The sequence below is a fragment of the Mesocricetus auratus genome, unplaced genomic scaffold, assembly GCF_017639785.1.
Source record: "Mesocricetus auratus isolate SY011 unplaced genomic scaffold, BCM_Maur_2.0 Super-Scaffold_100021, whole genome shotgun sequence".
Classification (NCBI taxonomy): Eukaryota; Metazoa; Chordata; class Mammalia; order Rodentia; family Cricetidae; genus Mesocricetus; species Mesocricetus auratus.
The window spans coordinates 31,693,617-31,716,459 of record NW_024429202.1 but is presented as its reverse complement, the minus strand read 5'-3'; the positions used below and the strand labels follow the sequence as shown (position 1 = coordinate 31,716,459).

The 22,843-nt window shown below is 45.4% G+C and overlaps 1 protein-coding gene across 2 annotated transcripts in view; it reads left to right on the top strand.

Moving 5' to 3' along the window:
* The first annotated feature begins 8,445 nt into the window (after positions 1–8,445).
* The window catches only part of Tbc1d8 (TBC1 domain family member 8), a 109,874-nt gene continuing 95,476 nt past the window's right edge, over positions 8,446–22,843 (top strand). For both annotated transcript variants that reach the window (XM_040729234.1, XM_040729232.1), the window contains exon 1: positions 8,446–8,752. In XM_040729234.1, coding sequence (XP_040585168.1) covers positions 8,626–8,752 — 127 coding nt within the window. In that variant the 5' untranslated portion in view covers positions 8,446–8,625. The remainder of the gene's footprint in view (positions 8,753–22,843) is intronic.

Below are 22,843 nucleotides of genomic sequence, written 5' to 3'. Positions count from 1 at the left end.
AGATATCAACAAGACTATGTGGCAGATAGCTATAAATAAAACATGAAATCGTGAAACTTGCAGGACAATGTATGGATCTGGAAAGCATAATATTGAGTGAGGTAACCAAACTCAGAAACACAGAACCTGCATGCTTTTTCCATATACATAGTCTGCTGTTTTGTGTATCTATATATGAAGGTATACATGGGGGAAGCCTAAAATGCTAGAAAGGAAACCTAGAGGGTAAAAATAGGTGCCAAGGAATGTGTGTGTGTGTGTGTGTGTGTGTGTGTGTGTGTGTGTGTGGTGACAACAAAAAGACCCATGACATGAAAGGGGAAAGAGCCTGTGGGGAGGTTACAAGTGGGGACAGGGATCAAGGCGAAGGCAAAGATGAGAGAAAAGAATCTACTAAAACACACTGTGTTCAAATACCAAAATGAGACAGTTGGGCATGGTAGTGCATGCCCTTAATCCCAGTACTTGGGAGGCTGAAGTAGAAGGGTAGCTATGAGTTTAAGGACAGCCTGGACTACCTAGTGAGTTTCAGACCAGCCAGGATTATGCTGTGATATCCTGTCTCAAACAAACAAAACCAAGTGATATCTAATACATTGTATGTTAAATTAAGAATTAAAATAAGCAGAAATGTGTTATCATTCTGCTTAAGAAGCCTAAGGTTGAATTGGCTCTCCAAACTGAGAGGGTGTGGCTCTGTGGATGAGTGCTTGACTGCCATGCTCAAAGACTGGGATTCAGTCCACAGCACTACCACCAATTCAACTCTCCAGAGAAACAGAGCGCAGATTTGTAATCAGTAGCCTATTAGATACCATTTCAAGGCTTTGTTCTTTGGCCTAGTGCTATTGTGTGGATGTGAGGGTTTTGAATTTCATTTTATCAAGAAATGAAACCATCTGGTTTTCAAATGGGGAAATCGTTTGGCAGAGGACATGGCTCACCTGCTCGTCCCACTGGTTTTCTCTCACACGTGTGTAGATTCAGTTATTGTGTATAACTTCTGAGACAGAGTCTCACTGGGGAGTTCAGGATGGCCCCTGCCTCAGCCTCCCAAGTGCCTGAATTGCAGATTTCACTACACCCCAGCCTTTTGCTTATTTATTTATTTATTTATTTATTTATTTATTTATTTATTTATTTATTTTGGTAAGTATGGGAATGCAAAGAGCTACACTCACACTCACTCACACACACACACACACACACACACACACACACACACACACACACACACACACAGCCCTGGCCTCCCTTCTTTGGCTTTCCTCTGATACCTTATTTCTCACAGTGGAGCTCTGCAGCTGGGAATGGATGCCAGCTGTACTTTTGTTGGATGCATGTAACCTGCTAACATTTCTAATGTGAGTCCAGAGACAGGGAAAGGCAAATAGAGGGCAGATAAGCTCCCCTACATTACAGAGGCATCAACACTGTCCCTACAAAAGGGAATGGCAGGGGCCATCCCCCTCCCTGTACCAGATGAGGTCCTTTTCAGTGACAGGCTTTACTAGTCTAAGGACACCGAAGCCAAATTTACCTTACCATCTCATATGTGACATATATATGTGCTACATGATTTTAATATTCATCCTTGAGACAATACCAGATAACCCCACCCATGATTATATATATACTTACTCCAGGCAGGGTTAGGGGATGGACATTGATTAAGATCTTCTTTCCATGGTGGTTCAGTGTAGATGTGCCATTATTTATGTGCTACCAACTTCTTTTCCTGGATTCTGACCTCTACCTATGCTTGGAAGAATTCTAGGACAGTTCCTTTGGCTCTCGTGATTGGAAATCAACTGCAGAATGACAGGTAGAGGTGAGACATGCCATGCCATGCCAGGTCTAGGGCCATAGTAACCAGGAGATGATCACAACAGCTCTGCTTAGGAGATGCACACAGGACAAGCCTGTGCTGAGTGACCTAGGGCACCTCATTTCAGCCTTGTGAGGCCACAGTGAGAAACTCTCGTGTCTGGGTGAAGGAACTAAAGTTGTCTGAGGTTAAAGAACTTGCCTGTGGTTACACATTAGAGGAAGCAGATGTTTGGATCCAGATTTTCCCTCTCTGGAGGCCATGCTGATAATAGTTGTTAGAAATGTCTCAGGTCCTAAAGAAAGAGACCGCCATTCCGACTTAACTGCCTGGACAAGGCCAATTTTACTCTTGGACACATTAGAAGGGTGTGTCCAGGCGAGTAAACACACCCAGGAGACATCTAACTCAAGTGTACGCTGAGTTTGCTGGTCTTGCCATTCACAGCATTGATGTCACAATAGGAAGCTAAAGGCTGGGGGTGTAGCTCATATGCTAGAATGCTTTCCTACTGTGTGCAAAGCTCTGGGTCCAGTCTCCCTAGTTGCAGCAATTGAGCATGATGGCATGCACATACAATCTTCACTTTCTGGAGATAGTTCAAGGTCCCCCTTAGCTACATACTGAGTTGAGGCTAGCTTAGGCTACATGGGACTCTAGCAAACCAGCAAAATGAAACACATAGTTATGATTTGGAGAAGTAATGAAAGGAGGAATGTGAACAGAAGTCAACTGACTGAAAGGAACCTGGAAGTAGTTTTCTAGAGGAAACCAATGGTTTCAGTGTATCGAAAACTATCTAATATTGTAAAGCTAAAAGTTAGTGTCACACTCCAAACAACCAGATTTGGTAACTAATTAGCAACAGTGGAAGTTTGCAGGTAATGAAAGTGAAAGTGGCAGGTCTGGTAATTAAGAAATGCTAATTATGGGGGTCTGGAGAGATGTCTCAGCTGGCGTGAAGTGTTGCAGCACAAACTTCAGGACCTGAATTTGGTCTCCAGCACCCATGTAAAAATTAGGTTTGATGGAACCCATGTCAAATCCTAGCTCGGGGGAGGAGCAGAGGCAGATGTATCCTTGGAGCTTGGTGGGTGGCCAGCCAGCGGGTGAGCTCTGGAGTTAGAGACTCTGTTGCAAAACATAAGGAGGGACATGCTGTTTCAGGTCTTTCATCCAAGCCCGGGGTGGGGGTAGGGTAGGATGGGGGGTGTTCGAGGCAGGTAGATCTCTAGTCTACATAGCAAAATCCTTGACCAGGGGCTACACAGAGATACCTTTTTTTTTTTCTTTTCTTTTTTTGGTTTTTCAAGACAGGGTTTCTCTGTATTTTTTTGGAGGTTGTCCTGGAACTCCCTCTGCAGACCAGGCTGGCCTCGAACTCACAGAGATCTGCCTGCCTCTGCCTCCCAAGTGCTGGGAGACCTTTAGAGAGATTTTGGTATATGCATGTATATTCATAAGCACCATAACATTTTCCAAACTCTTTTATTACTCTGATATATCATAATCACACAATAATCTCAAGTATGTGAATATTTATAAATATTGCTGACTCCAATTTTATATTTCATCCTTCTTGGTCTAACACTCTAGAATATGACCCACACATAAACCTAAACTTCTTCCCAATATATACAGGCAAGATTTTTCAACTCCGAGGTATATAATGTATTTCTATTCCCCTCCCCACAACTGACCTTGGATTCTCCTGGGAAGTCTCTCTTTTGCTATCCTGGAGTTGATGCTGTATATGAGGGTAGGTTTTAAGCAAGAGCTGCAGTGATTCTCAGGTTTCCCTGTAAGTGGAGGCTGATTTCTCCCTGCAGTGTGCTGGGAGATTTGGACATGAGGAATTAAAATTAGCTTTGTCTGTGTCAGTCCAAATGTTTCCAAATGCATCTGTTGACTTACAGCTTCCCAATCAGTGTCCTCATCTTAGCAAGGGAGCTTGCTGAGGTTAAATGCTTAATCTTTGTCCCAGTTTGATAACCCACACAATGATATTTGGGATCAGAAGAACCTTGTCTGTCTTTTGGTCACATAGATAAGAGCTTCTTTGAATTTCACCACATCTGTACCTTGAGATGGGAATTTAATACTTCATGCTTTTTTCTTTCTTTTCTTCCTTCCTCCCTTCCTTTTCTTTCTCTCCCCCTCTCTTCAGGGCAGTCACAAACAGCCATCTCATTGTACAAGCTTTGTAATTATCACCGTCGCCATAGCAACCACATTTAACAGCAGCAAGAGCCCCCAAGCCTTGTTCTCTACCAGCCCCTTACAACACCACCAGCGTTACTTGAAGTCATCCTGCTGCCAGAGAACTGCATGGGTTCCTAGAGTACTTTTGTCTCTTGTGCACAGTTATAGGAGTAGCTTAGTCAGAATTCTTTGTCAATAAACTGTGTTTCCTGCGGTCATTCCTCATATCAGCCAGGGTCCTGTCCAGAACTGGAACCTATTTCAGAGTGGTTGGAAGCAAATCAGTGCTGCACAGATGCAGTCAGGCTCCGGGAAGCAACCATAGTCGTTTTGTTAGGATGGAGATAACAAAGTACCATGAACTGGACTGTTTAAGTAGAGGTTTATTATCTCTTGGTTATGTGTGTTGGAAGCTCGGAATCAAGTGCCACTGGTGTTAGTTCCTTCTGAGGATGCTTCAGGCTCGCTCTGAAATCCTGGGGTTTACTTAAACTGTGACAGCATTATTCCAACTAGCACATGATATTCTCTGTGTGTCTGACCAAACTTCCCCCTTTTATAAGGACCACACCTGCTGCCTAAGACCCACCTTAACTAATGATGTCTGCACTGATTCTAAGTGAGGTCACAGTCTGAGCTACTGGAGGGGTAGAGTTACAACCCAGGTCTTCTGAGGGATCCAGTGCCACCTTTGGCAGCACTATGGTTATTAGCATCCAGAAGTGAGTGGCAGAAGGGTGCTGTGTGCCCTATGGATTCTCCACCCGTCCCTGTGGATCCCCTTTTCTTGTTCTGTGTCTGGGAGGCTGGTGCTGTGGGGTAACCCTTCTGTACACTGTGAATATGTGTTGCTCTCATTGGTTGATAACAAGCTGCTTTGGCCTATAGTAAGGCAGAGTACAGCTAAGTGGGAAAGCCAAGCTGGACACAGGGAGAAAGAAGGGCAGAGTCAGGAGAGACGTGAGCAGCCACACAAGAAGCAAGATGCCAGCAGACCAGTAAAAGTCAAGGCCACGTGGCAATATTTAGATTGCTAGAAAAGGGTTAATTTAAATGCAAGAGCTAGTTAGTGATGAGCCTGAACTACAGGCCAAACATTTTGTAATTAGTATTAAGCCTCTGTGTGATTATTTAGAAGTGGCTGTGGGATGGGGCAAGACAGAGAAACCTCCGTTTACGGGCTGAGCTCCATAGACAGAGAAACCTCCGTTTACGGGCTGAGCTCCACAGACTGCACCCTGAGCACTCCTGCCTTCTGTCGGCTTCTCCTGACATAGATGGTGAGAGGCAGACAAAGGAGCCCTAGAGATGGGAAGAGACGTAAGTCAGAGTAGCTTCTCTGTGCCACCGGGTTTTGTTTGTGAAGGTTAAAAAAATATTTTAAATTATGTGTTAATGTATGTGGCTGTGTGTAAATGGAGGTTTTTTCTCCTGCCCACCAGTTCCTGAATAAGGATTCAGAGGCCTAATATTAATTATAATTGTTTGACTAATGACTCAGACATGTTACTGACTAGCTCTCACAATTAAATTAACCTGTTTCTATCATTCTATATTTTACCACGAGGCTCGCGACCTCACATCTTGTTTCTCCAGGGGTCCCATGGCGTCTCCCTGATCCTGCCTTCTTTCTCTCCCTTTCTCTGTTTGGATTTCCTGCCTAGCTCTATTCGGCCTGGCCACTGGCCAAAACAGCTTTGTTCATCAACCAATAAAAGTAGCACATATTCAGAGCATGCAGAAAGACATCCCACATCATCTGTGTGTGGGTTTGTCCATGTGAGTGCAGTAACTGCAGAGGCCAGAAGAGGGTGTTGGACCCCTGAAACTGTCTGAGTGTTGGAAACCAAACTTCAAGATGAGTAGTCTTACTCCTAATCACTGAGCCATCTTTCCAGTCCCTGCTTCTTTTACTTTTATTTAACATTTGACAGGGAAGCACTTAATAATTACAACATGAGTGACTGTAGATGGGTCAGGAAATTTTACTTTCAAGAGGAAGAGCTGATTTTCATTGGGTGTGTACAGCATGTCTTGTCTGGTTTTGCTGCTATAACAGCCAGAATAATTGATTAAAAAATAGAAATTTATTTGACTCATGGTTCTAGAGGCTGGAGCATCAGGAGCCTTTAGGCTCAACTTTGTGGCAAGCTCATATAGAATTTTTCAACTCTAGTCTAGCAAAATCTGTTCTCTAGAGTGTTCTCAGCTTGCTCTCCCAGGGCCTGAATATTGAATTTATATATCGCCAGTGTCCCCAATCCACCTCACTCTTCTGTGTCTGTTTTCTTTAGGGCAGGTGTTGTATACCAGTTTCTTCCAAGATTAAAGCATTCCATCCTGCAGGGATGCTCCTTTAGCAGGAAAGTAAACAAATAACTACAGGGAGTCCCTGAAACTGACCAGAGTCACTAGGCCCCTCCCTACCAGAGCAGAAATAGAAGACAAGAGATCCCCTCAGACACAGTAGTGCTAGGCTTCAAAGAAGACCCCAAGACCAGACCAGGTACCTGGAAGACCAACTGAGGCACTTGGAAAGGACACTCCAACCTGTTGGGCTGCCTGCAAGCTGTGCAGTGTGCTCCAGGTTCCCAGCTTTGTGAGCTGTCACCCTTGCTGGGGTAGCTTTGGTGATGCAGATGTCTTTGAGTAGTCATTTCTGCTCCTGTAACTAACCCCCTAACCCCGATAAGATTCATTGGTTAACCAAGTTGGACTTTGGTGGTATGTCTGTCATGGGGTCCCTATCTGAAGTTTTGTCATACAACAATGGGCTAATATCTAGCTCATCTCTAAGATTCCAGCGTGTCATGCTTCTGAGAGCAGAGGGTGTCGGGAATGTTTCTAGAAGTAATGTTTTCTTGCTACCCATCCCTGACTCCTTTGACTCTGTTGTGGCTCCATGCCCGTGATTATGGCTTGCAGACTTCCTGCTTATTCAGAAGATGGTTGTCTGTGGCTGGCCAGTACACCAGCTCTCTGTCTTTCTCTTCTTTCTCCTTCTCTCTTTCCTTCTTTCTCTCTGTATTAATTTTTTGGCTGGTCTGCAGAGAAATGGGTTGCATGGTGACATTTTCATAAACTTAGCTCTAAACCTTTCTTATTCACCCCTCCCACTGTGTCCCCTCCCCCATGCACTTTGCTTTCTACAGGGCTCCTGTCTGCTGCATCTGATCCCTTTCTGTTACTCCCCCAGGCTCCTCAGCTTCTCCTTTACAGCCCTGTCCTAGTTAACAACCGCCTTTTATCCATTTGTCAAAACCCAGGGACTAAGAGAGCCTTTTCCCTCTCTTTGGCTAGGATATTGGCTCTAACTGCCTCCCTGTGGAGAACACTTGGATCCCTCTTCCTCAGCCCTTTCAAGGACAGCTACCATGCACCTATTTCCACAAGAAATCTTTATTTAAAATTGTGTGTCCACATGTCCTGTATGGCTTCTCATTACTATTGTCTACTCCACATGTTACCATGCATTGTGTTTCCTTAGAACAGACACAAGGGCTTTATTTCTGCGGCGAGGCCCCCTGGGGTGCCAAGCACAGTGGTGCCTTCTGTCTTCTCTGCCTCTGGAGGGACCTTGTCAGTGCTTGGTATGGTCTGCTGCTTGTCTCAGCTTCCTACATCTATACCTCTCCCATAAAAGAATGAAAAATGTGCTATAAGAGAAATAACAAATGGGGGCTGTCAAGACGACGGCTGCTGTCAAGCCTGAGGATCTGAGTTCAAGCCCCAGGATCCACATAGAGGAAGCCAAACACTGTCTCCTGGAAGTTGTCTCCTGACTTCTGACTTCCAAACTGGCTGTCTTGAACTACTTCACATAAATGAAATGCAATAAAGAAGAAATGATAAATATTTGCATAACGGAAAGCAATTTCTCTGATCCGATCCTCATGGGCTGTGTACAGGTACTAAAATAGTATTCTGTACATAGTTTTTATGTGTCAATTTGAAAAATAACGCAGTATTTAAAGAATCCAAACGTAATGGTTTCCGAATTTTAGTGTTAGCTGTTGGTTATTTGAAGCTCAAACATACTCGAGTTTACCGGTATGCATTGTATTCCCCAAGGTTAATTAAGACTCTGGGTTGGACAACCTGCAGCCTGGATAACAAGATGTCTTTTTCCCCCTAGGTCCTTCCTCCACCTCTTAGAACCAGGAGCGCTATTGCTTGCTTCCTCCCAGGAAGGAGGGGATTCGAGATTCGGCGCGTCCCTGGCCGGAGGGAGGGGACCTGTCTGTGGTTATGATTTCCTCCCGCCACTCCGGAACCCTGCCCGGGAGCTGCTGGGACTAGGAAACCAGGGAGGCGCCGACGGAGCCACGAGGGGCGGGTGGAGGGCGTGGCTTCAGAGAGGTGGGCGGGGTCTCGGCTGGCGGGGCGGGGCGGGGCTTGGTCGGGGCGGGGCCACGGCGGGCAGCGCGGGGTGATCCTGGCGAGCTGTGGTCTCCGCGCTCCGGGACTCGGCAGGCGTTCTGGCTACGGTCCTCGCGCGCAGCCTCTGCTGTCTCCTATCAAGCGGGCTCGGCCCCGTGAGGCCGGCGACTGGGGCGATGTGAACCGGGGCCCTCGGGCGCGGCAGGTTCGCCGCGATGTGGCTCAAGCCCGAGGAGGTGCTGCTCAAGAACGCACTGAAGCTCTGGGTGACCCAGAAGAGCAGCTGCTACTTCGTCTTGCAGCGGCGCCGCGGGCACGGCGAGGGGGGCGGCCGCCTCACGGGTAAGGGGCGCGCGCGGCGGCTCGGCCCGGGCTTCTGTCCCCGCTGCCTGGCCGCCTCGCAGGTGGTGCTTTGGTGGCAGCCGCCGAGGCCAGGAGGGCCCTGCCTATGGCTTGTTTTCCTTTCTCCTTCATTTCTCACGCGAGCTCTGGTCGGGCTTGGAGCTCAGGGACCCACGGGCCGGGAGAGGCAGGTGCACCTGGATGTGACCTGGCTCGTGAAGGCTGGCGACACGGCTTCTAGAGCTTGCCACAAGGCAGCGGGATCCGGGCGCCCTAGGGCCCCGCCAGGTGACAGAAGGGTGCGCCCAGGCAGGCCCGGACTTGACCATCTGGACGCAGCTGTGGCTCCAGGTGGTGTTGCAGCTGGGGACCTAAGGCCAGACCGTAGGGATACTCGAGAGATCCCGGACTTTCTGGCTCAGGAGGAGGGGAAACTGAGGCACTATAGTTCCTAAGCTTGTAATTGGAGTAGTGAAGTTAAGCATGCCAGTTCTGTTTCTCCTTTCAGTTAAAAACCCAAGGGTTTTAAGTTGCCCAAAGCAAAGCATTTTCCCCTCCTAAAAGTTACTACTCAAAGCTTTTAGGAAATGGGAGCAGTTTTCATTAGCTACAGCGCCCGTTCAATCACTGAAGGAGAATTGCGGTATTGTTATCCAGGGGATGGAAATGAATCCTTTGAATAAGGACCCCGGATAACAGAGATCTTAGAAGATGGTCCTTTCACAGCCTTCTATGGAACAGTGCTGAGGAAGTCAAAGGAACAGAATTGTGTGCTCAGATTAATCGTTGGTGACTGTCTGCTCTTGGGCTAGTCTGGGGAAGGCCCTTTAGGAGTAGAGTGTGATTGGAGAAAGTTGGTGTATGACCCTAAAAACCATATAACAAAGGGCAATATATTTTTAGCTTCAGGCAATGTATTTTAGCAGATGGGTTTGGGGGTGAGGATAGGGGATCTATGATGACATCAGAGTCTTTCCTGAGACCTCAGGAGTGGGCAGGGGATAGCAGGATTCTCGTTGAAAGGGGTAGTGGACAGTGGAGGGTTCTGGGTGTGGCAGTGGGGTGGCCGTTAGTCCCCCGGGAAAGCAGGGACAACTTCTGCCGCAGGTGGGCTTTGCTGGGAAGAGTTTCAGTGGGAGGCCGGAGGCCATGGGGCCTTTTGTGAGCGGCAGCACTGTGTGTGGGGTTTACTGTTGCTCTGGGGAACAAGAATTTGGTAGCATCTTGCAAAGTGCGGCAGAGGCCAAGAGGCTGGAGAGGGCTGTATGTCCACAACACTGAGGACAGTGTGTTGGTTTATGGTGGATTAAGTACCTGGTATGTAAGTGGTCTCCTGTTGCAGAGGGTGACTGTAGGGCAGGAGACTTGTGAGCTGAGAAGCATGAGGACAGTTTGTTCCTCCAAACACTTTCTGCCCTGCCCACCTACCCACTTAATCCACTGACCCTGGGGATGTTTGATGTACTGCCGTAGGGGAGAAAATCAATGGGGCAGGTAAGGTAAGGGCAGGTAAGGGCTTGCAGCTTTGGGTTTATTTATTTTCCATCTAGCAGGGTCCAGATATGGAGGGCAGAGTTGCCCATCAGTGCTGGGTGGAGCTTCAGGGAGTTTGTGACTCAGGGGTACAGAGTTCATTTTTAGTGACTTCAGAGCTAGTGGAATCCTTCCTGCTGCAGGTCTTGTGTTGTAATACCTGTGGCTTTGGTCTTCCCTGGTGTTTCCTCTGTCTCCATCTCTTGTGAATATGCAGAAACTAACCTCCTTCTCTTTGAGGGAAAATATAAAGCCCAGGCTGGCCTCAGATTCATGTTCCTCTTGCTTCAGCTACTGGGGGACTGGAATTACAGGCATACCACCATGCCCGAGTAACAAATTTCTAAAAGGCAACTAATAAATGGGGGGGAGGAGGAGAAAGCCTATCAACAGAAGGTACTTCATTTCTGAGGCATCTAGAATCTCTTGTTTTGCTTGTGCCAAGATGACTTACATGACCTTTGCAGGCTGACTCTTGACCTTTGAACATTTATTAAGCAATCTAGACTTATATTGCCCTTGAGCTCGTCCTCACTTAGCCTTGTGGGTATGTTGTAGAGTCAGGACCAATGAGGAACTGCAGCTCCAGTCTGGCACCTGTTAGAAAACAGAAATGCAGGGCAGATTTTAGTGATGTAAGAGTTTATGGTTTACACTGCATTTAAAGGAAATAATAGGGGCTAAAATGATGATTGTCATGACTAGTTCTAGACTTTTTTTTTTTTTTGAGAAATCAGCAGATTGCCTAACAGGTCAGAAATAAAGAGTGTATACAGTAATTTTTTCCTTTTATGCTTAATTTGTTATTAGATACTAGGCGTTTAGGAATACAAAGGTCCAAAGGTTAAGATAATTTGGACCGACCATTTTCAGAGGGTTATAATTTATTCTCCTATCTACCTACCTACCTATGCCCCCACACACACCTGAACCTTCTTTTCTCCCTAACTTTCTAATTCTCTGTCTTAGTTACTTTTCTGCTGCTGTGACAAAAGAGCATGCCAAGGCAGTGGATAGAAGAAACCAGTTTGTTGGGGATTTAGAATTTCAGAGAGTGAGTCAGTGACCATGCATGGCCGCAGGCAGACAGGCACAAGGCAGGTATGGAACTGGAGTGGTAGCTGAGAGCTCACAACATGAGCTAACAACCAGAGGCAGAGAGAGAGAGAGAGAGACAGAGAGACAGACAGACAGAGAGACAGACAGACACAGAGAGAGAACACTTGAACTTTTGAAACCTCAAACCCACCCCCAGTGACATATCTCTTCCAACCAGGCCACACCTCCTAATCCTTCCAAACAGTTCTACCAACTGGGGACCAAGCATTTAAATATATGAGCCCATGGAAGCCATTCTCATTCACACCACCACATTCTCTCAAGTAATGTATTTATGTTTTTCCTAGATGGTCTTCCTTTTTAAAAAATATTTATTTTTTTAAGATTTATTTATTATGTATGTATACAGTGTTCTGTCTGCATTTATGCCTTCAGGCCAGAAGAGCGCACCAAACCTCATTACAGGTGGTTGTGAGCCATCATATGGTTGCTGGGAATTGAACTCAGGACCTCTAGAAGAGCATCTAGGGTTCTTAACCACTAAGCCATCTCTCCAGCCCCCAAAATATTTATTTTTATTTTATGCGCACTGGTGTGTTTTTTTTGTTTGTTTGTTTGTTTTTTTTGGTTTTTTTGGTTTTACGAGACAGGGTTTCTCTGTATTGTTTTGGAGGCTGTCGGTCCAGCCCAGCCTCGAACTCACAGAGATCCCCCTGCCTCTGCCTCCCGAGTGCCGGGATTAAAGGCGTGCGCCACCACCGCCCAGCGCACACTGGTGTTTTACCTGCATGTTGTGAGCTGTCATGTGGGTTTTGGGTCCTCTGGAAGAGTCAGTGCTCTTCACCACTGAGCCATCTCTCTGGATGTTTTTCTTAATGAAATTGCCTGTTTTTAAGGGTAGGTGTTTTACCTTTGATGGTGCTTGGTACTAACTGTAGGCTTAATAAACATTTGTAAGAGGAGCAGGTGGATGAAAACACACATGAATGAGCCTCATTCTGGGGTTCAAGTTGGGAGTGGGCATAGTGACCCAGGCTAAAGCTGATCCTGTGGGATCACAGCATCCCGTGCCTCTTCTGGACTTCCCCGTCAGTGGACCACTGTGCGAAGCTGCGATGGGCGGATGATGGATGGATGTTGTGCCACTCCTCTTCCTGCTCTCCCACCTCTCTTATCTTTATGGCGCCCACTTTGGGGACCTGGGAAGGACCATGGTACTGACTTCTCAGGTGGCCAGCAAGAGTGGGTAAGACGGAGGGATTACTGGAATATGAAATCTTGGGCTCTGGGAAGTCTGCGTGGCCATCACATCAGGTTAGAACATGATGAGCTGAGTTTCATGAGATGTTTCCAAAGCTCTGCTGACAGAAGTGGTTTTGCCACCTCGGGATGGACCTAGACTAGGCAGTGTTCACTTGGATACGGTCTCCAACCCATGGGAATGTTGCTTATGAAACTTAGGTCCACCCTGGGAGAAGAAAGAGTCAGCAAGTGAGCAGGTGGGAGGCAGTGGACAGAGACAGCAGGCACCATCTCTGCCCCTCCCCCAGGTCTCTCTGAAACCCTCAAAGCAGCAGGGGTAAGTAAAACTCTGAAGCTCTAGCATCCTAGACTAGATGGGCCCCTCCAGAGGATTTGGTTTTAGTGTTCAGTGTTTGGTTCTGGACATTGCTGTCTAATCTCACAATTGTTTTCCTAAAGAGCCTGGCTATTATAAACTTAGGACTTGAACAAGTTATTGATGTTTTCTGATTCACAGAGTGCTGACCACAGCCATTACTGCATTTGTAATTAACTAAAGAGGATCAGGGAAAGGAGTGGGGGTTCGTTGAACACAGTGGCTAATATTGGCTTTGGAGTCAGGATTAAGTGTGCTCAGTACCAGCGTGGGGTGGGAGGCCTGCGCTTTGTTTATCCAGTGCTTAGCGCCAGAGCTGTACCTCAGAGTCACAGTGGAGCAATGATGAAGCTACTTAGGAGGGTGAGAACGGTAAGAGGGTTCCACATGAGGCTGTGCTTCTTTGCCTTTCTACCAGCACAAGGATTCCCACGAAAGTGTTACAATTTAGGGGGATAATTAATTATGCTTCCTCACCCTTAGCACCTGGTAGGCTGGAAAAAAAAGGGACGTTAAAAGAAACTTGAGTTATGTGAGGGTTTCTGAGAATAAACGTATAAGGAAGTTTGTGCTATTGTGAGAGATGTAGGCTGGCCTACAACTCACCATGTAGCCCAAGCTGGCCTCGCTCTGGTAGTACCCTGCTTCAGTCTCCCGAGAGCTAGGATTACCAGCATGAGTCATCATGCCTGGCTTCTTAAAATGCAGTTTAAAAATTGACACATTAAAAGCATTGCTGGGCAAAGGATTGCCCATTGCCAATGAAAAGGCATTTTGTAGTCTGTGGTGGCACATGCATGTAATCCCCATACGAGATTGTGAGGCAGGAGCATTCCCATGATTTTGAGGATAGCCCAAACTCCCAATAAGGGAGTTGTATCCAATGTGGGCTAGAGTCAGACCTTGCCTGAAACAAACAAACAAGCCAAACTAAATAATAATAAAGAAGAGGCATTTTCCCCCCCAAGATTTGGTACGGAGCTGCTTAGATCACTTGTAAAGAACTTCGCCGCATATCCTTTTGTGGGCCTGAGTGAAGCCAAGCATACTGTGCCTTTTTGGTCTAGTGCCACGGCTACTTTTAATTCTCAACTTGACACAACTTAGAATTATCAGGAAGAGAGTCTTTTTAAAGCAGTTTATTATTTTGTGTGTGTGAATGTATTTGTCTGTATGTCTGTGCACCTCGTGTGTGCCGGTTACCTAGAGAGGCAGTAAGCCTCCATGCAGGTGCTGGGAATCGAGCCTGGGTCCTTTGCAAGAACAAGTTATGGTAGAAAAAGCAATAAAGTAAACTAAGAAGAAGTAAGCATGCCTGAATGTGCAGTCTCTCTGTTCTTGATTGTGGATGAGCTGTAACTAGCTGCTGCAACGTTCCTGTCCTGATGTCCCCCCAATGATGGACGGTAACCCGGAATTACAAAAGCCGACAAAGTCTTCTTCCCCCTGTAGCTTGTTTTTGTCAGACTGTTTCATCACGTCACAGATATGAAACTAGGATATCAGGTATGTCTGGTATTGGCTGGGGACCCACTCAGGTAACTGGGTTTGTTGGTGGTTTTTGTTTCCAAGGAAAATCTTTGGCCTAGTGGGACAGCCTGTTGCACTGTGTAGGTGCCTCCTTGTTGCTTCTGGAGTCTTATTGCTTTGGTCTTGTTTCCATAAAATAATACCATTAAGAAAGAAACCATAAATTAAGAGAGTAGCTTGAATTGGTGCACAAATCCGAAAAATGTCAGGAGTCAAATAATGGATACAGTCCCAGGGGTTGATAAACCATTAGTAGAAAACTTGGTGGTTTCCAGGAATTGCCCTTATTGAGGTATAGTAAGAGCAAGCACTACAGTGAGATGGTCAAAGCCATCTCCATATCACTCCAGAGCATGGTAGGAGTAAAGCCTGTGAGTGCTGGGCAGTGAGCCTCCAGCCGCTGCAAACACCTCAGGAAGAATGACCGGGAACTGGGTGGCCCATAGCTTTAAGAAAGCGAATTTCATAGCAGGGGAGGGCAAGGATTTTATGTTCTTGACCCAGTGTTCTGGTGGCATTGAGGAAGGACAGAACTTAATGAAATTTAAAGTAGCAAACACCATAGATAACACTTTAAGGCAGGTTTCACCTATTTGTATAAACTGTTCATCGATTGTATCAAAAAGTAGCCTGAGCAGGATTTCATTGTTGTGACTTGTGGGTGTGTGCCCTTTGTTAAGTCCTGGGGCTTCTCCACTTTGTGCTCTTACCCACGTAGTCATCTCTGCCAGGACCTTCACTGCTGGCTGTCCCTCCTGGCTCCTTTGGCCACACACCCCTCACCCCTCTGGCTTCATGTTTTCTCTTGTTACCCTCAATTCCATTTCCTGCAAGTGTAGGACCTGCTCCTTTTCCCTCTTGAACATCTGCTTTCTGCCTGTGTCACATCTGAGCTCCTGGTGACTTTATCTGTCTACAGGCAACTAGAGCATGAACTGTAGGGAGTGGGGAGGCGGGGAGTCCTTGTTCCTCTGCTCTACTCTGTCTAGCTGGTAACATGCTTGGAACATGCTTGGTAAATATTTGTTGAGTGAACCGGCATCCAGGCAGATCTGAGATGGGAGCCTGTGAGTTTAACCCCAGGAAATGGAAATCCTGCCTGTTTTGAGCATAGGAACGAGTAATAAAGCATTGCTTCTTACTTCTAACCCCAGTGTGGTGTGCTTGACGGACAGACAGGCAGTTGAGTGTTGGCGGTACCAGCTGTTGGAACTACCCATAGGTAACCTTAAGAAAGGGTTCCACTCTGAGCCAGACAAAGCCACCAGCTTGTAGCAGCCACTTAAATCAGCTCTGTGAACTCCAGCCGTTTGTCACGCTTTATGGGGCCCTATCAGTCTACTGGATTTTTACCTTTTTTTTGTCTTCTTCTTCCAGAGATCCGCTTTTCACAAAGGAAAACAGGAAAAATTAATAAAACAAACACGCTTACTGTGCTCTCCTTAAGAAAGATGCATACCACGCACCATCCTGAATACGAAACCTGTGTGAAATCCTCTGTACAATGTAAACATAAAGAGTAAGCCATGGAGTTAACCCTGTGCACACAGCACTGGTTAGCAGCAGGCTTTGTTGCTTCCTCCCCCCTCCCCCTGCTCCCCTCCCCCGTGGTAAGCATTGCCCTGATTTCTGAGCCATCACCTTGCTTTCCTTTATAGTTTTAGCAGACTTATGTCCCGTCACCACCAACCGGCTTCAACACTTACTTATTTTTCAGCAGCTTGGTTGCCCATTTCTTTCAATAAAATGTCTTCCCTACACTGAACCATGGCATACGTAGCCAGAGTACACTCATTTTCACCCGCGTGTGGTAGTAGCCCATTGCCTTACTGATGGCTGTTTATTTATTCTCCTGCTGGTGGCTGTTCCGGTTCCAGTTGCTGTTGTTACTGTTACACGTATTATTGCTGTGACTGTTACTGTCTTTAAAGACTGACTCTGTGTCCTAGTGCTTTGCTTGAATGTACATGTGTATGAGCACCACATTTGTGCAGTGTCCTCAGGGAGGTCAGCAGGTGGCGCTAGATCCCCTAGAACTGGGGTTATGGATATTTGTGAGCCACAGTGTGGTTGTTGGGAACGCAGCTCAGGTCTCTGCAAGAGCAACAAATGCTCTTAACCACCAAGTCATCTCTCCAGCCCCCTGAACATTTTTGTATAGCGTTCACACATACAAAAGTTCCTAAAGAGAATATATCTGTGAGTGACTTTGGTGGATATCTGTCATGGCGGGATTTTTTTTTTGATGCTGCAGTAGCTCACTCACCATCAGAAGAATCTATCTATCTATCTATCTATCTATCTATCTATCTATCTATCTATCTATCTACCTATCTTTCTTTCTTTTCTCTTTTGGAATCGGACATGCCAGGCAGGTGCTCTACCAACTGAGCCACGTGTCTGTTTCAGGGAATTTCTTTTTCTTCATGTGTCTATCCTGCGTGAGTCAGTAGTGGTCTCCTCTCAGTGAAGTCACTCAAGAGTAGGTAAAGGTTCTATCCAGAGTGTTCCCATAATCACTGGAGCAGGGGAAAGCTACTTGGAGAAAGACAAATGTCATATTGGCCGTTAAAGCTTCTGTCCAAAGTGAAACATGTTTCTTTCACCCTGCATTCAGTCATGCTTCTGTTGTAATAATCTCAAGGTTGATGCACTAAATTATTGTCTAGGTGGGTTGTGAGTGGTAGGTAGCATGAGGGCCAGTGAAAAGGAACTGAATCCTCCACTGCTAAGAACTGGCAGCTAGCGCCTACACTAAGAATTTAAGAGGCTAGATGATGTGGTACAGAGACAGGAGGATTGGGAGTTCAAAGCTAGCCTGGGCCACTTGGTGAGACTGTGCCTCAGAAACAAAAACCATCCAAATTTCCATGGATATATTGTAGTAGTAGAGTCCTTGAGGACTGTGTACAGGGTCTAGGTTTGATCCCTAACGCTGAAAATAAGAAAAAAGAAAATCCAAATAGTGCCGTAGGCATGGACTTAAGAGAAATGAAGGCAAGCACGAAAGGAGGAATTGGAAGAGGTTACTGTCAGGAGCAGGGCAGGGGAGGTCAGGTTGGGGTGAGAGGGCTGTATGTCGTCCGCATGAACCTTGCCAGGGTTATATGCTTCTTTAATACACCTGCAGCTTTGATTAAATAGAGCAGAAGCTAAAGTTTGGGAGAGCTTAGTAGTGTTTCTGCTAGCGACCCTGGGTGGATACTGGGGACCAGGAAGGTGATGGGACAATCTCGGGAGGCCTTGTGGCCAGTTCTGTGTCCCCTCAGTAGGCTGTGTTTAGCCTCCTGATGTCTAGAATATATGGGGTGTGTGTTTCATACACGCTTATACCTGTGTTTAGAAATGAGCTAACCTGGTCATGTATTTTCACTTAAAAGATAATCTACTGTAGGTTTTATTTTTTCTCTAGAGAGGAACGTAGTTTTGGCTCTTTGTGCTTCCTCCAGTCTTAGAGAGGTGACTGTCACATGACATGTTCCTTGTAGGGTCTCAGGTTCTTAACCTGTAAAACAATAGTAATAATTACTATAAGGTAACCCAAATACTTTTTATATTGCAGAAAATTTCTTGTGTCAAACTGTTTTGTTTTCTATATATGCTGGCAAAGTCAATTTAATTACTCACGATCAGAGAATAAGAAACTTCCCAAAGGAATCCCCACCCCCACCCCCGCAGCACCCTGCCCTGTGTTCATGATGCTTACATTCTGAAGAAGGTGGAGATGGCAGTGGCAGTGTGGCATTAAATCACAAATACCATTCTACAAATGGGGGCGAGTGTAGGGAATGCAGCATCAGACAAATCAATGCAGATTGGTGTGCCGTGAAGCATGTCTCAGGGCCTGGGATCTCAGCTGAGACCTGTAGGGTGTGTGAGGTAGTGTTAACTGGATCAAAGGTGGAAGACAGTACCCCAAGAGAATCTGAAACAGCATGTGGGAACGCCCTGAGGCTACCGAGAGTCTGTTCCCTTCCAAGATTCCCGAGCACTGTTCGGTAAGCCCTGTACTAGTAGAGGAAATGGTAGGAACCAAGGAATGGTCAGAGGCACAGGAGAGAATCAGCAAATGTATTTTCCCTGAAGCTGAAGGGAAGTCTATGCAGGAAGGAATGAGGGAAGCCAGTCTGCTTACAGTAGGGAGAGGGCTGGCAAGACATTGGGAACCTCCGTAAGTGCAGCGTGGGAGCAGAAAGAAGTCCCTGGGAGCAGGCTGAAGACCACTGTCATCCAGGAAGCTGGAGGGTATGTGAGGCAGATCATGAGTGCATTGTACTCACTTATCTTTTCGGCTTAAAAGAGGTTAAGAGCACCGGCTGCTCTTCCAAGAGGTCCTGAGTTCAATTCCCAGCAACCACATGGTAGCTCACAACTATCCGTAATGAGATCTGATGCCCTCTTCTGACTAACATGCAGGCAGAACGCTGTACACATAATAATAAATAAACATTTTTAAAGAAAAGCTTATTAGACATGAATACATCGTATCTGTGGAATGCTCAATCCCCAGGTGTAGAGCCTGAGGAAGAGATGCCGGGTCTTAGATGGGTCAGGGTAGTATTTGTGTAATCAGGAGGTAGGTGAGGCACCCACATGAAGGACCTTGGGTGCCATTTCTCAAGGAAGTTTTGCTTTTGAAATCAGGCCAAGTACTCTGCAAAGAGAAGAGATAATTGCTCCAGCAACCCAGTGAGCAACTTCCTGTATGTAACGAACACATTCATGTCTCTCCCTGGCCCGAGCTCCTAACACGCCTATAATTTTTGAGTGACAGGGTGTTAGGAGCATCTTTTGTTCTAATAATTGGCCTTTGACCCAGGTTCCTGCCTCAGAGATCTTAATCCTTGGGAATTTCCTGATGGTAGGAGCATCCTTTGTTCTAATGAGGCAACCTATGGGCTCCTGGACCAACTATGATCAGAAGTTTAGATTTCTTAGCTCCAGCCCCATGCTCCTGGGAAGAGAAAGGGCTTAGATCAAACCAACTACTGATCTTTTACGATAACTTGCACAAAAGTGCTTAAGCTACAGGGTTTCAGGAGTTAATCTGAGAAGACCGTGTTAAAAGGGAGAATGGTGCACTCCAACCTCACACAGACTGTACCTTGTGGGTGTGAGTGTAGCCAGCTTTCTTGGACCACCAGCCCCCAAACCATTATATGGAGATTTATTATTAATTATGAATGCTTAGCCTACTTTGGCTTGCTTCTAGCTAGTGGGTTTTTTTTTCTTTAACATTTCTAGTCATCTATGTGCTGTTTAACTCATCTGCACACTGTCCATCCTGCTTTCCTGCGTCTTATGTGTCTATCTGCCAGACCCCTGCTGGCTGGGCCCCCTGCTGGCTGGCTGACTCCTCTTTCTCTCTGCTCACCTGCCCCACCTCTCCTATTTCTGCCTAGCTAGTGACTGTTCAGCTTTTTATTAGACTAATCAGGTGCCTTAGGCAGGCAAGGTGAAACAGCGACACATCTTTACACAATTATTCTGCAACACAAACAAATGTAACACATGTTTACTTAGTTAAATATTCTATTCCACAACATTTTCCCCTTTTTGTCTAAATTAAAAGGAAAGGTTTTAACCTTAACATAGTAAAATTACATACAATAAGAACAATTATCAAGCAAGAATTACATTTACAATATCCAGTCCATTTGTATTTGGCAAATTCAGAGAGAATACTTCATTATTTATCCTATCTTGGTGAATCCAAAGTTTTGTACCTATTTTACCTTCTATCATAAGTGAGGATAACTATAACTATAACTGTCTAGTTTTCAGCTCCATCAAAGCCACCAGAAGGATATTATAGTACCTGAGAAAACAGGAAGTGCAGTACAAGCCATTTCTAAAACTATAGAAACAACAGAGACATCTGGCTGCCGGACAGTCAATCATACAAGGTTCCTCTGCAACATCTGTCTTTGGCATAAAAGGCCTAGAGTATCTGGCAGACTTTTCTATGAGGCAGGAACTTTGAAAGACAGTCTCACCTTGTCTTGGAAAAGTTTGGCAGTCGCTTTCCTTTGTGTCCTGCATGTCCAGTTTGAACAGTATACTTTCAGCAGTTGAAACAAGAACAATTTCTTTCCCAACTGGCTAAATTGCCACAGTGAAAGCAAACTCCATACGGAGGGTTTTTGAAGCCCACCATCCTTTTATGAAGTAAATTGGTGCTGCCAGGAGCAGACGTGTCGCACTGTCATGAAAAACCTTAGGTTATTATAACATTTTAAATGTCATATTCTGTAGGTCTCTGAAGCATTTGAAGATCACCTATCTAAAATATATTTGTTTAACATTGAAAATATACGTAATATGGGGCTGGAGAGATGGCTCAGAGGTTAAGAGCACTGACTGCTCTTCCAGGGGTCCTGAGTTCAATTTCCCAGCAACCACATGGTGGCTCACAACCATCTACAATTCAATCCGGTGTCCTTTTCTGGCATATAGACAGAACACCATATATGTAATAAATAAATAAATCTTTAAAAATGTTTAAATAAATAAAAAAAGAAAATATACCTAATATGACCACAAGTTTGATTATTATATATTACTAACCATTAATGTGCACATTTCTTAATTATACATTACATTTTTAATTGAGCTACATAAGTAAAATACTCAAAACAAGAGGAGAAGCATACATACAGCATAACAAAATAAATTTGTATCTTACCAAAATCCATACAAATATTTGAGGTTAATAGTTATCCTATATTTCTATATCCCCCCCATAAATGATGACAAACATCTATAACCCACTAAATGACCAAAAACCACCTACCCCACCTCTTGGGAATGTGGGCATTGTGTTCTCTGGAGTGTTTCCTATTGTTCAGGGATGATGGCATCTCCAGAGAACCCTGATAAAATTGAGACAAGTTCTGAGAAAACAAATTGTAACATTTGTGGTCCAGTCTCAGAACTGTTCCCATGCAGAGGGATCAGTATGTACATCACCTGTCTTGTATTTTTCTTGATTTATTTCTTTATGTCTGTGCCAGATTTCCAGGAGGTCTCCCCCTATCAAATCTGATCTCTATTAGCCTTGAAGGAATCTATAGCCCTGCATTTCCTGTGGAAACAAAACCATAATCTCTTCCCCATTGCGATACATTTTCTGAATTCCCCTTTAGAGTTGACATCCCTAGTGTCTAGGCAGGTTTAATTTAGCAGTCCCTTTTACAATCCAGTGTCTCTCAGCAGGAGTGGTTTGCTCATCAGCATTCAAAAAATTCAAAGTCAGCCGGGCGTTGGTGGCACACGCCTTTAATCCCAGCACTCGGGAGGCAGAGGCAGGCGGATCTCTGTGAGTTCGAGGCCAGGCTGGACAGACAGCCTCCAAAACAGAGAAACCCTGTCTCGTAAAAACCAAAAAAAAAAAAAAAAAAAAAAAAAATCAAAGTCAACACAACGTCATACAGGATCAAGAATCCCTGTTTATTTCCCATCTTTATTATTTTCCTCTCTCTTTAAAGATTGTTATTTTTAAACTATTTGTCTGCACCCATTTTCTTTTCTTTCTTAGGTGCCTCCATTCATTTTAAACACAGTGTAAGCTGTTTAAAGGTGTTTTTTTCCCCATTTGGACCTGCTTTACTGCATTTCTATAGCCTTTTCTTGTGTGAGCCAAACCTTAAACTTGCTGTGCAGCTCTGTGCAGGTGGCTGGCTCTACCCCTCTTGGGTCTGTGAAAGCTGTACTTTGTGCCCTAGGGCCTGATCCAAAGTTGCTCTTCACTGGGAGCTGCGTTTAACCGCCCGCCTCTAGGAAGTTGGTGCTAGGAAGTTGGTGCTTTCATTGTGGTGGTGTTTTCACTTGGCTTGTTGCTCCTACTTCATGGCTGACTGTTCCAGTGCTTCCTGTATGGCAGAGTCATGCCTCTGTACTCTTTGAACACTGGGCTTCTAAGAAGCCATGTTGATTTTTTGTTTTTGTTTTTCAGTTTTCTCAGGTCCTACATAAGAAATACACACCCTATGTTGGGTGCCAAATGTGGTCGGCTTTCTTGGACTGCCAGACCCCAAATCATGATTTATTATTAATTATGAATGCTCAGCCTTAGCTTAGACTTGTTTCTAGCTGTTTTTTCTTTAACTTAAATTAACCCATTTCTATTAGTCTATATGCTGCTCTGAGGCTTGTTTACCTCATCTACATACTGTCCATCCTGCTTTCCTGCTTCCTCTGTGTGTCTGTCTGGCTCTCTTTCTCTCTCTGCCCACCAGTCCCATCTATCCCTCCTCCACCTAGCTATTGGCTATTCAGCTTTTTATTAGACCAATCAGATGCCTTATGCAGGCAAGGTAAAACAGCAACACATCTTTACATAGTTAAAACAT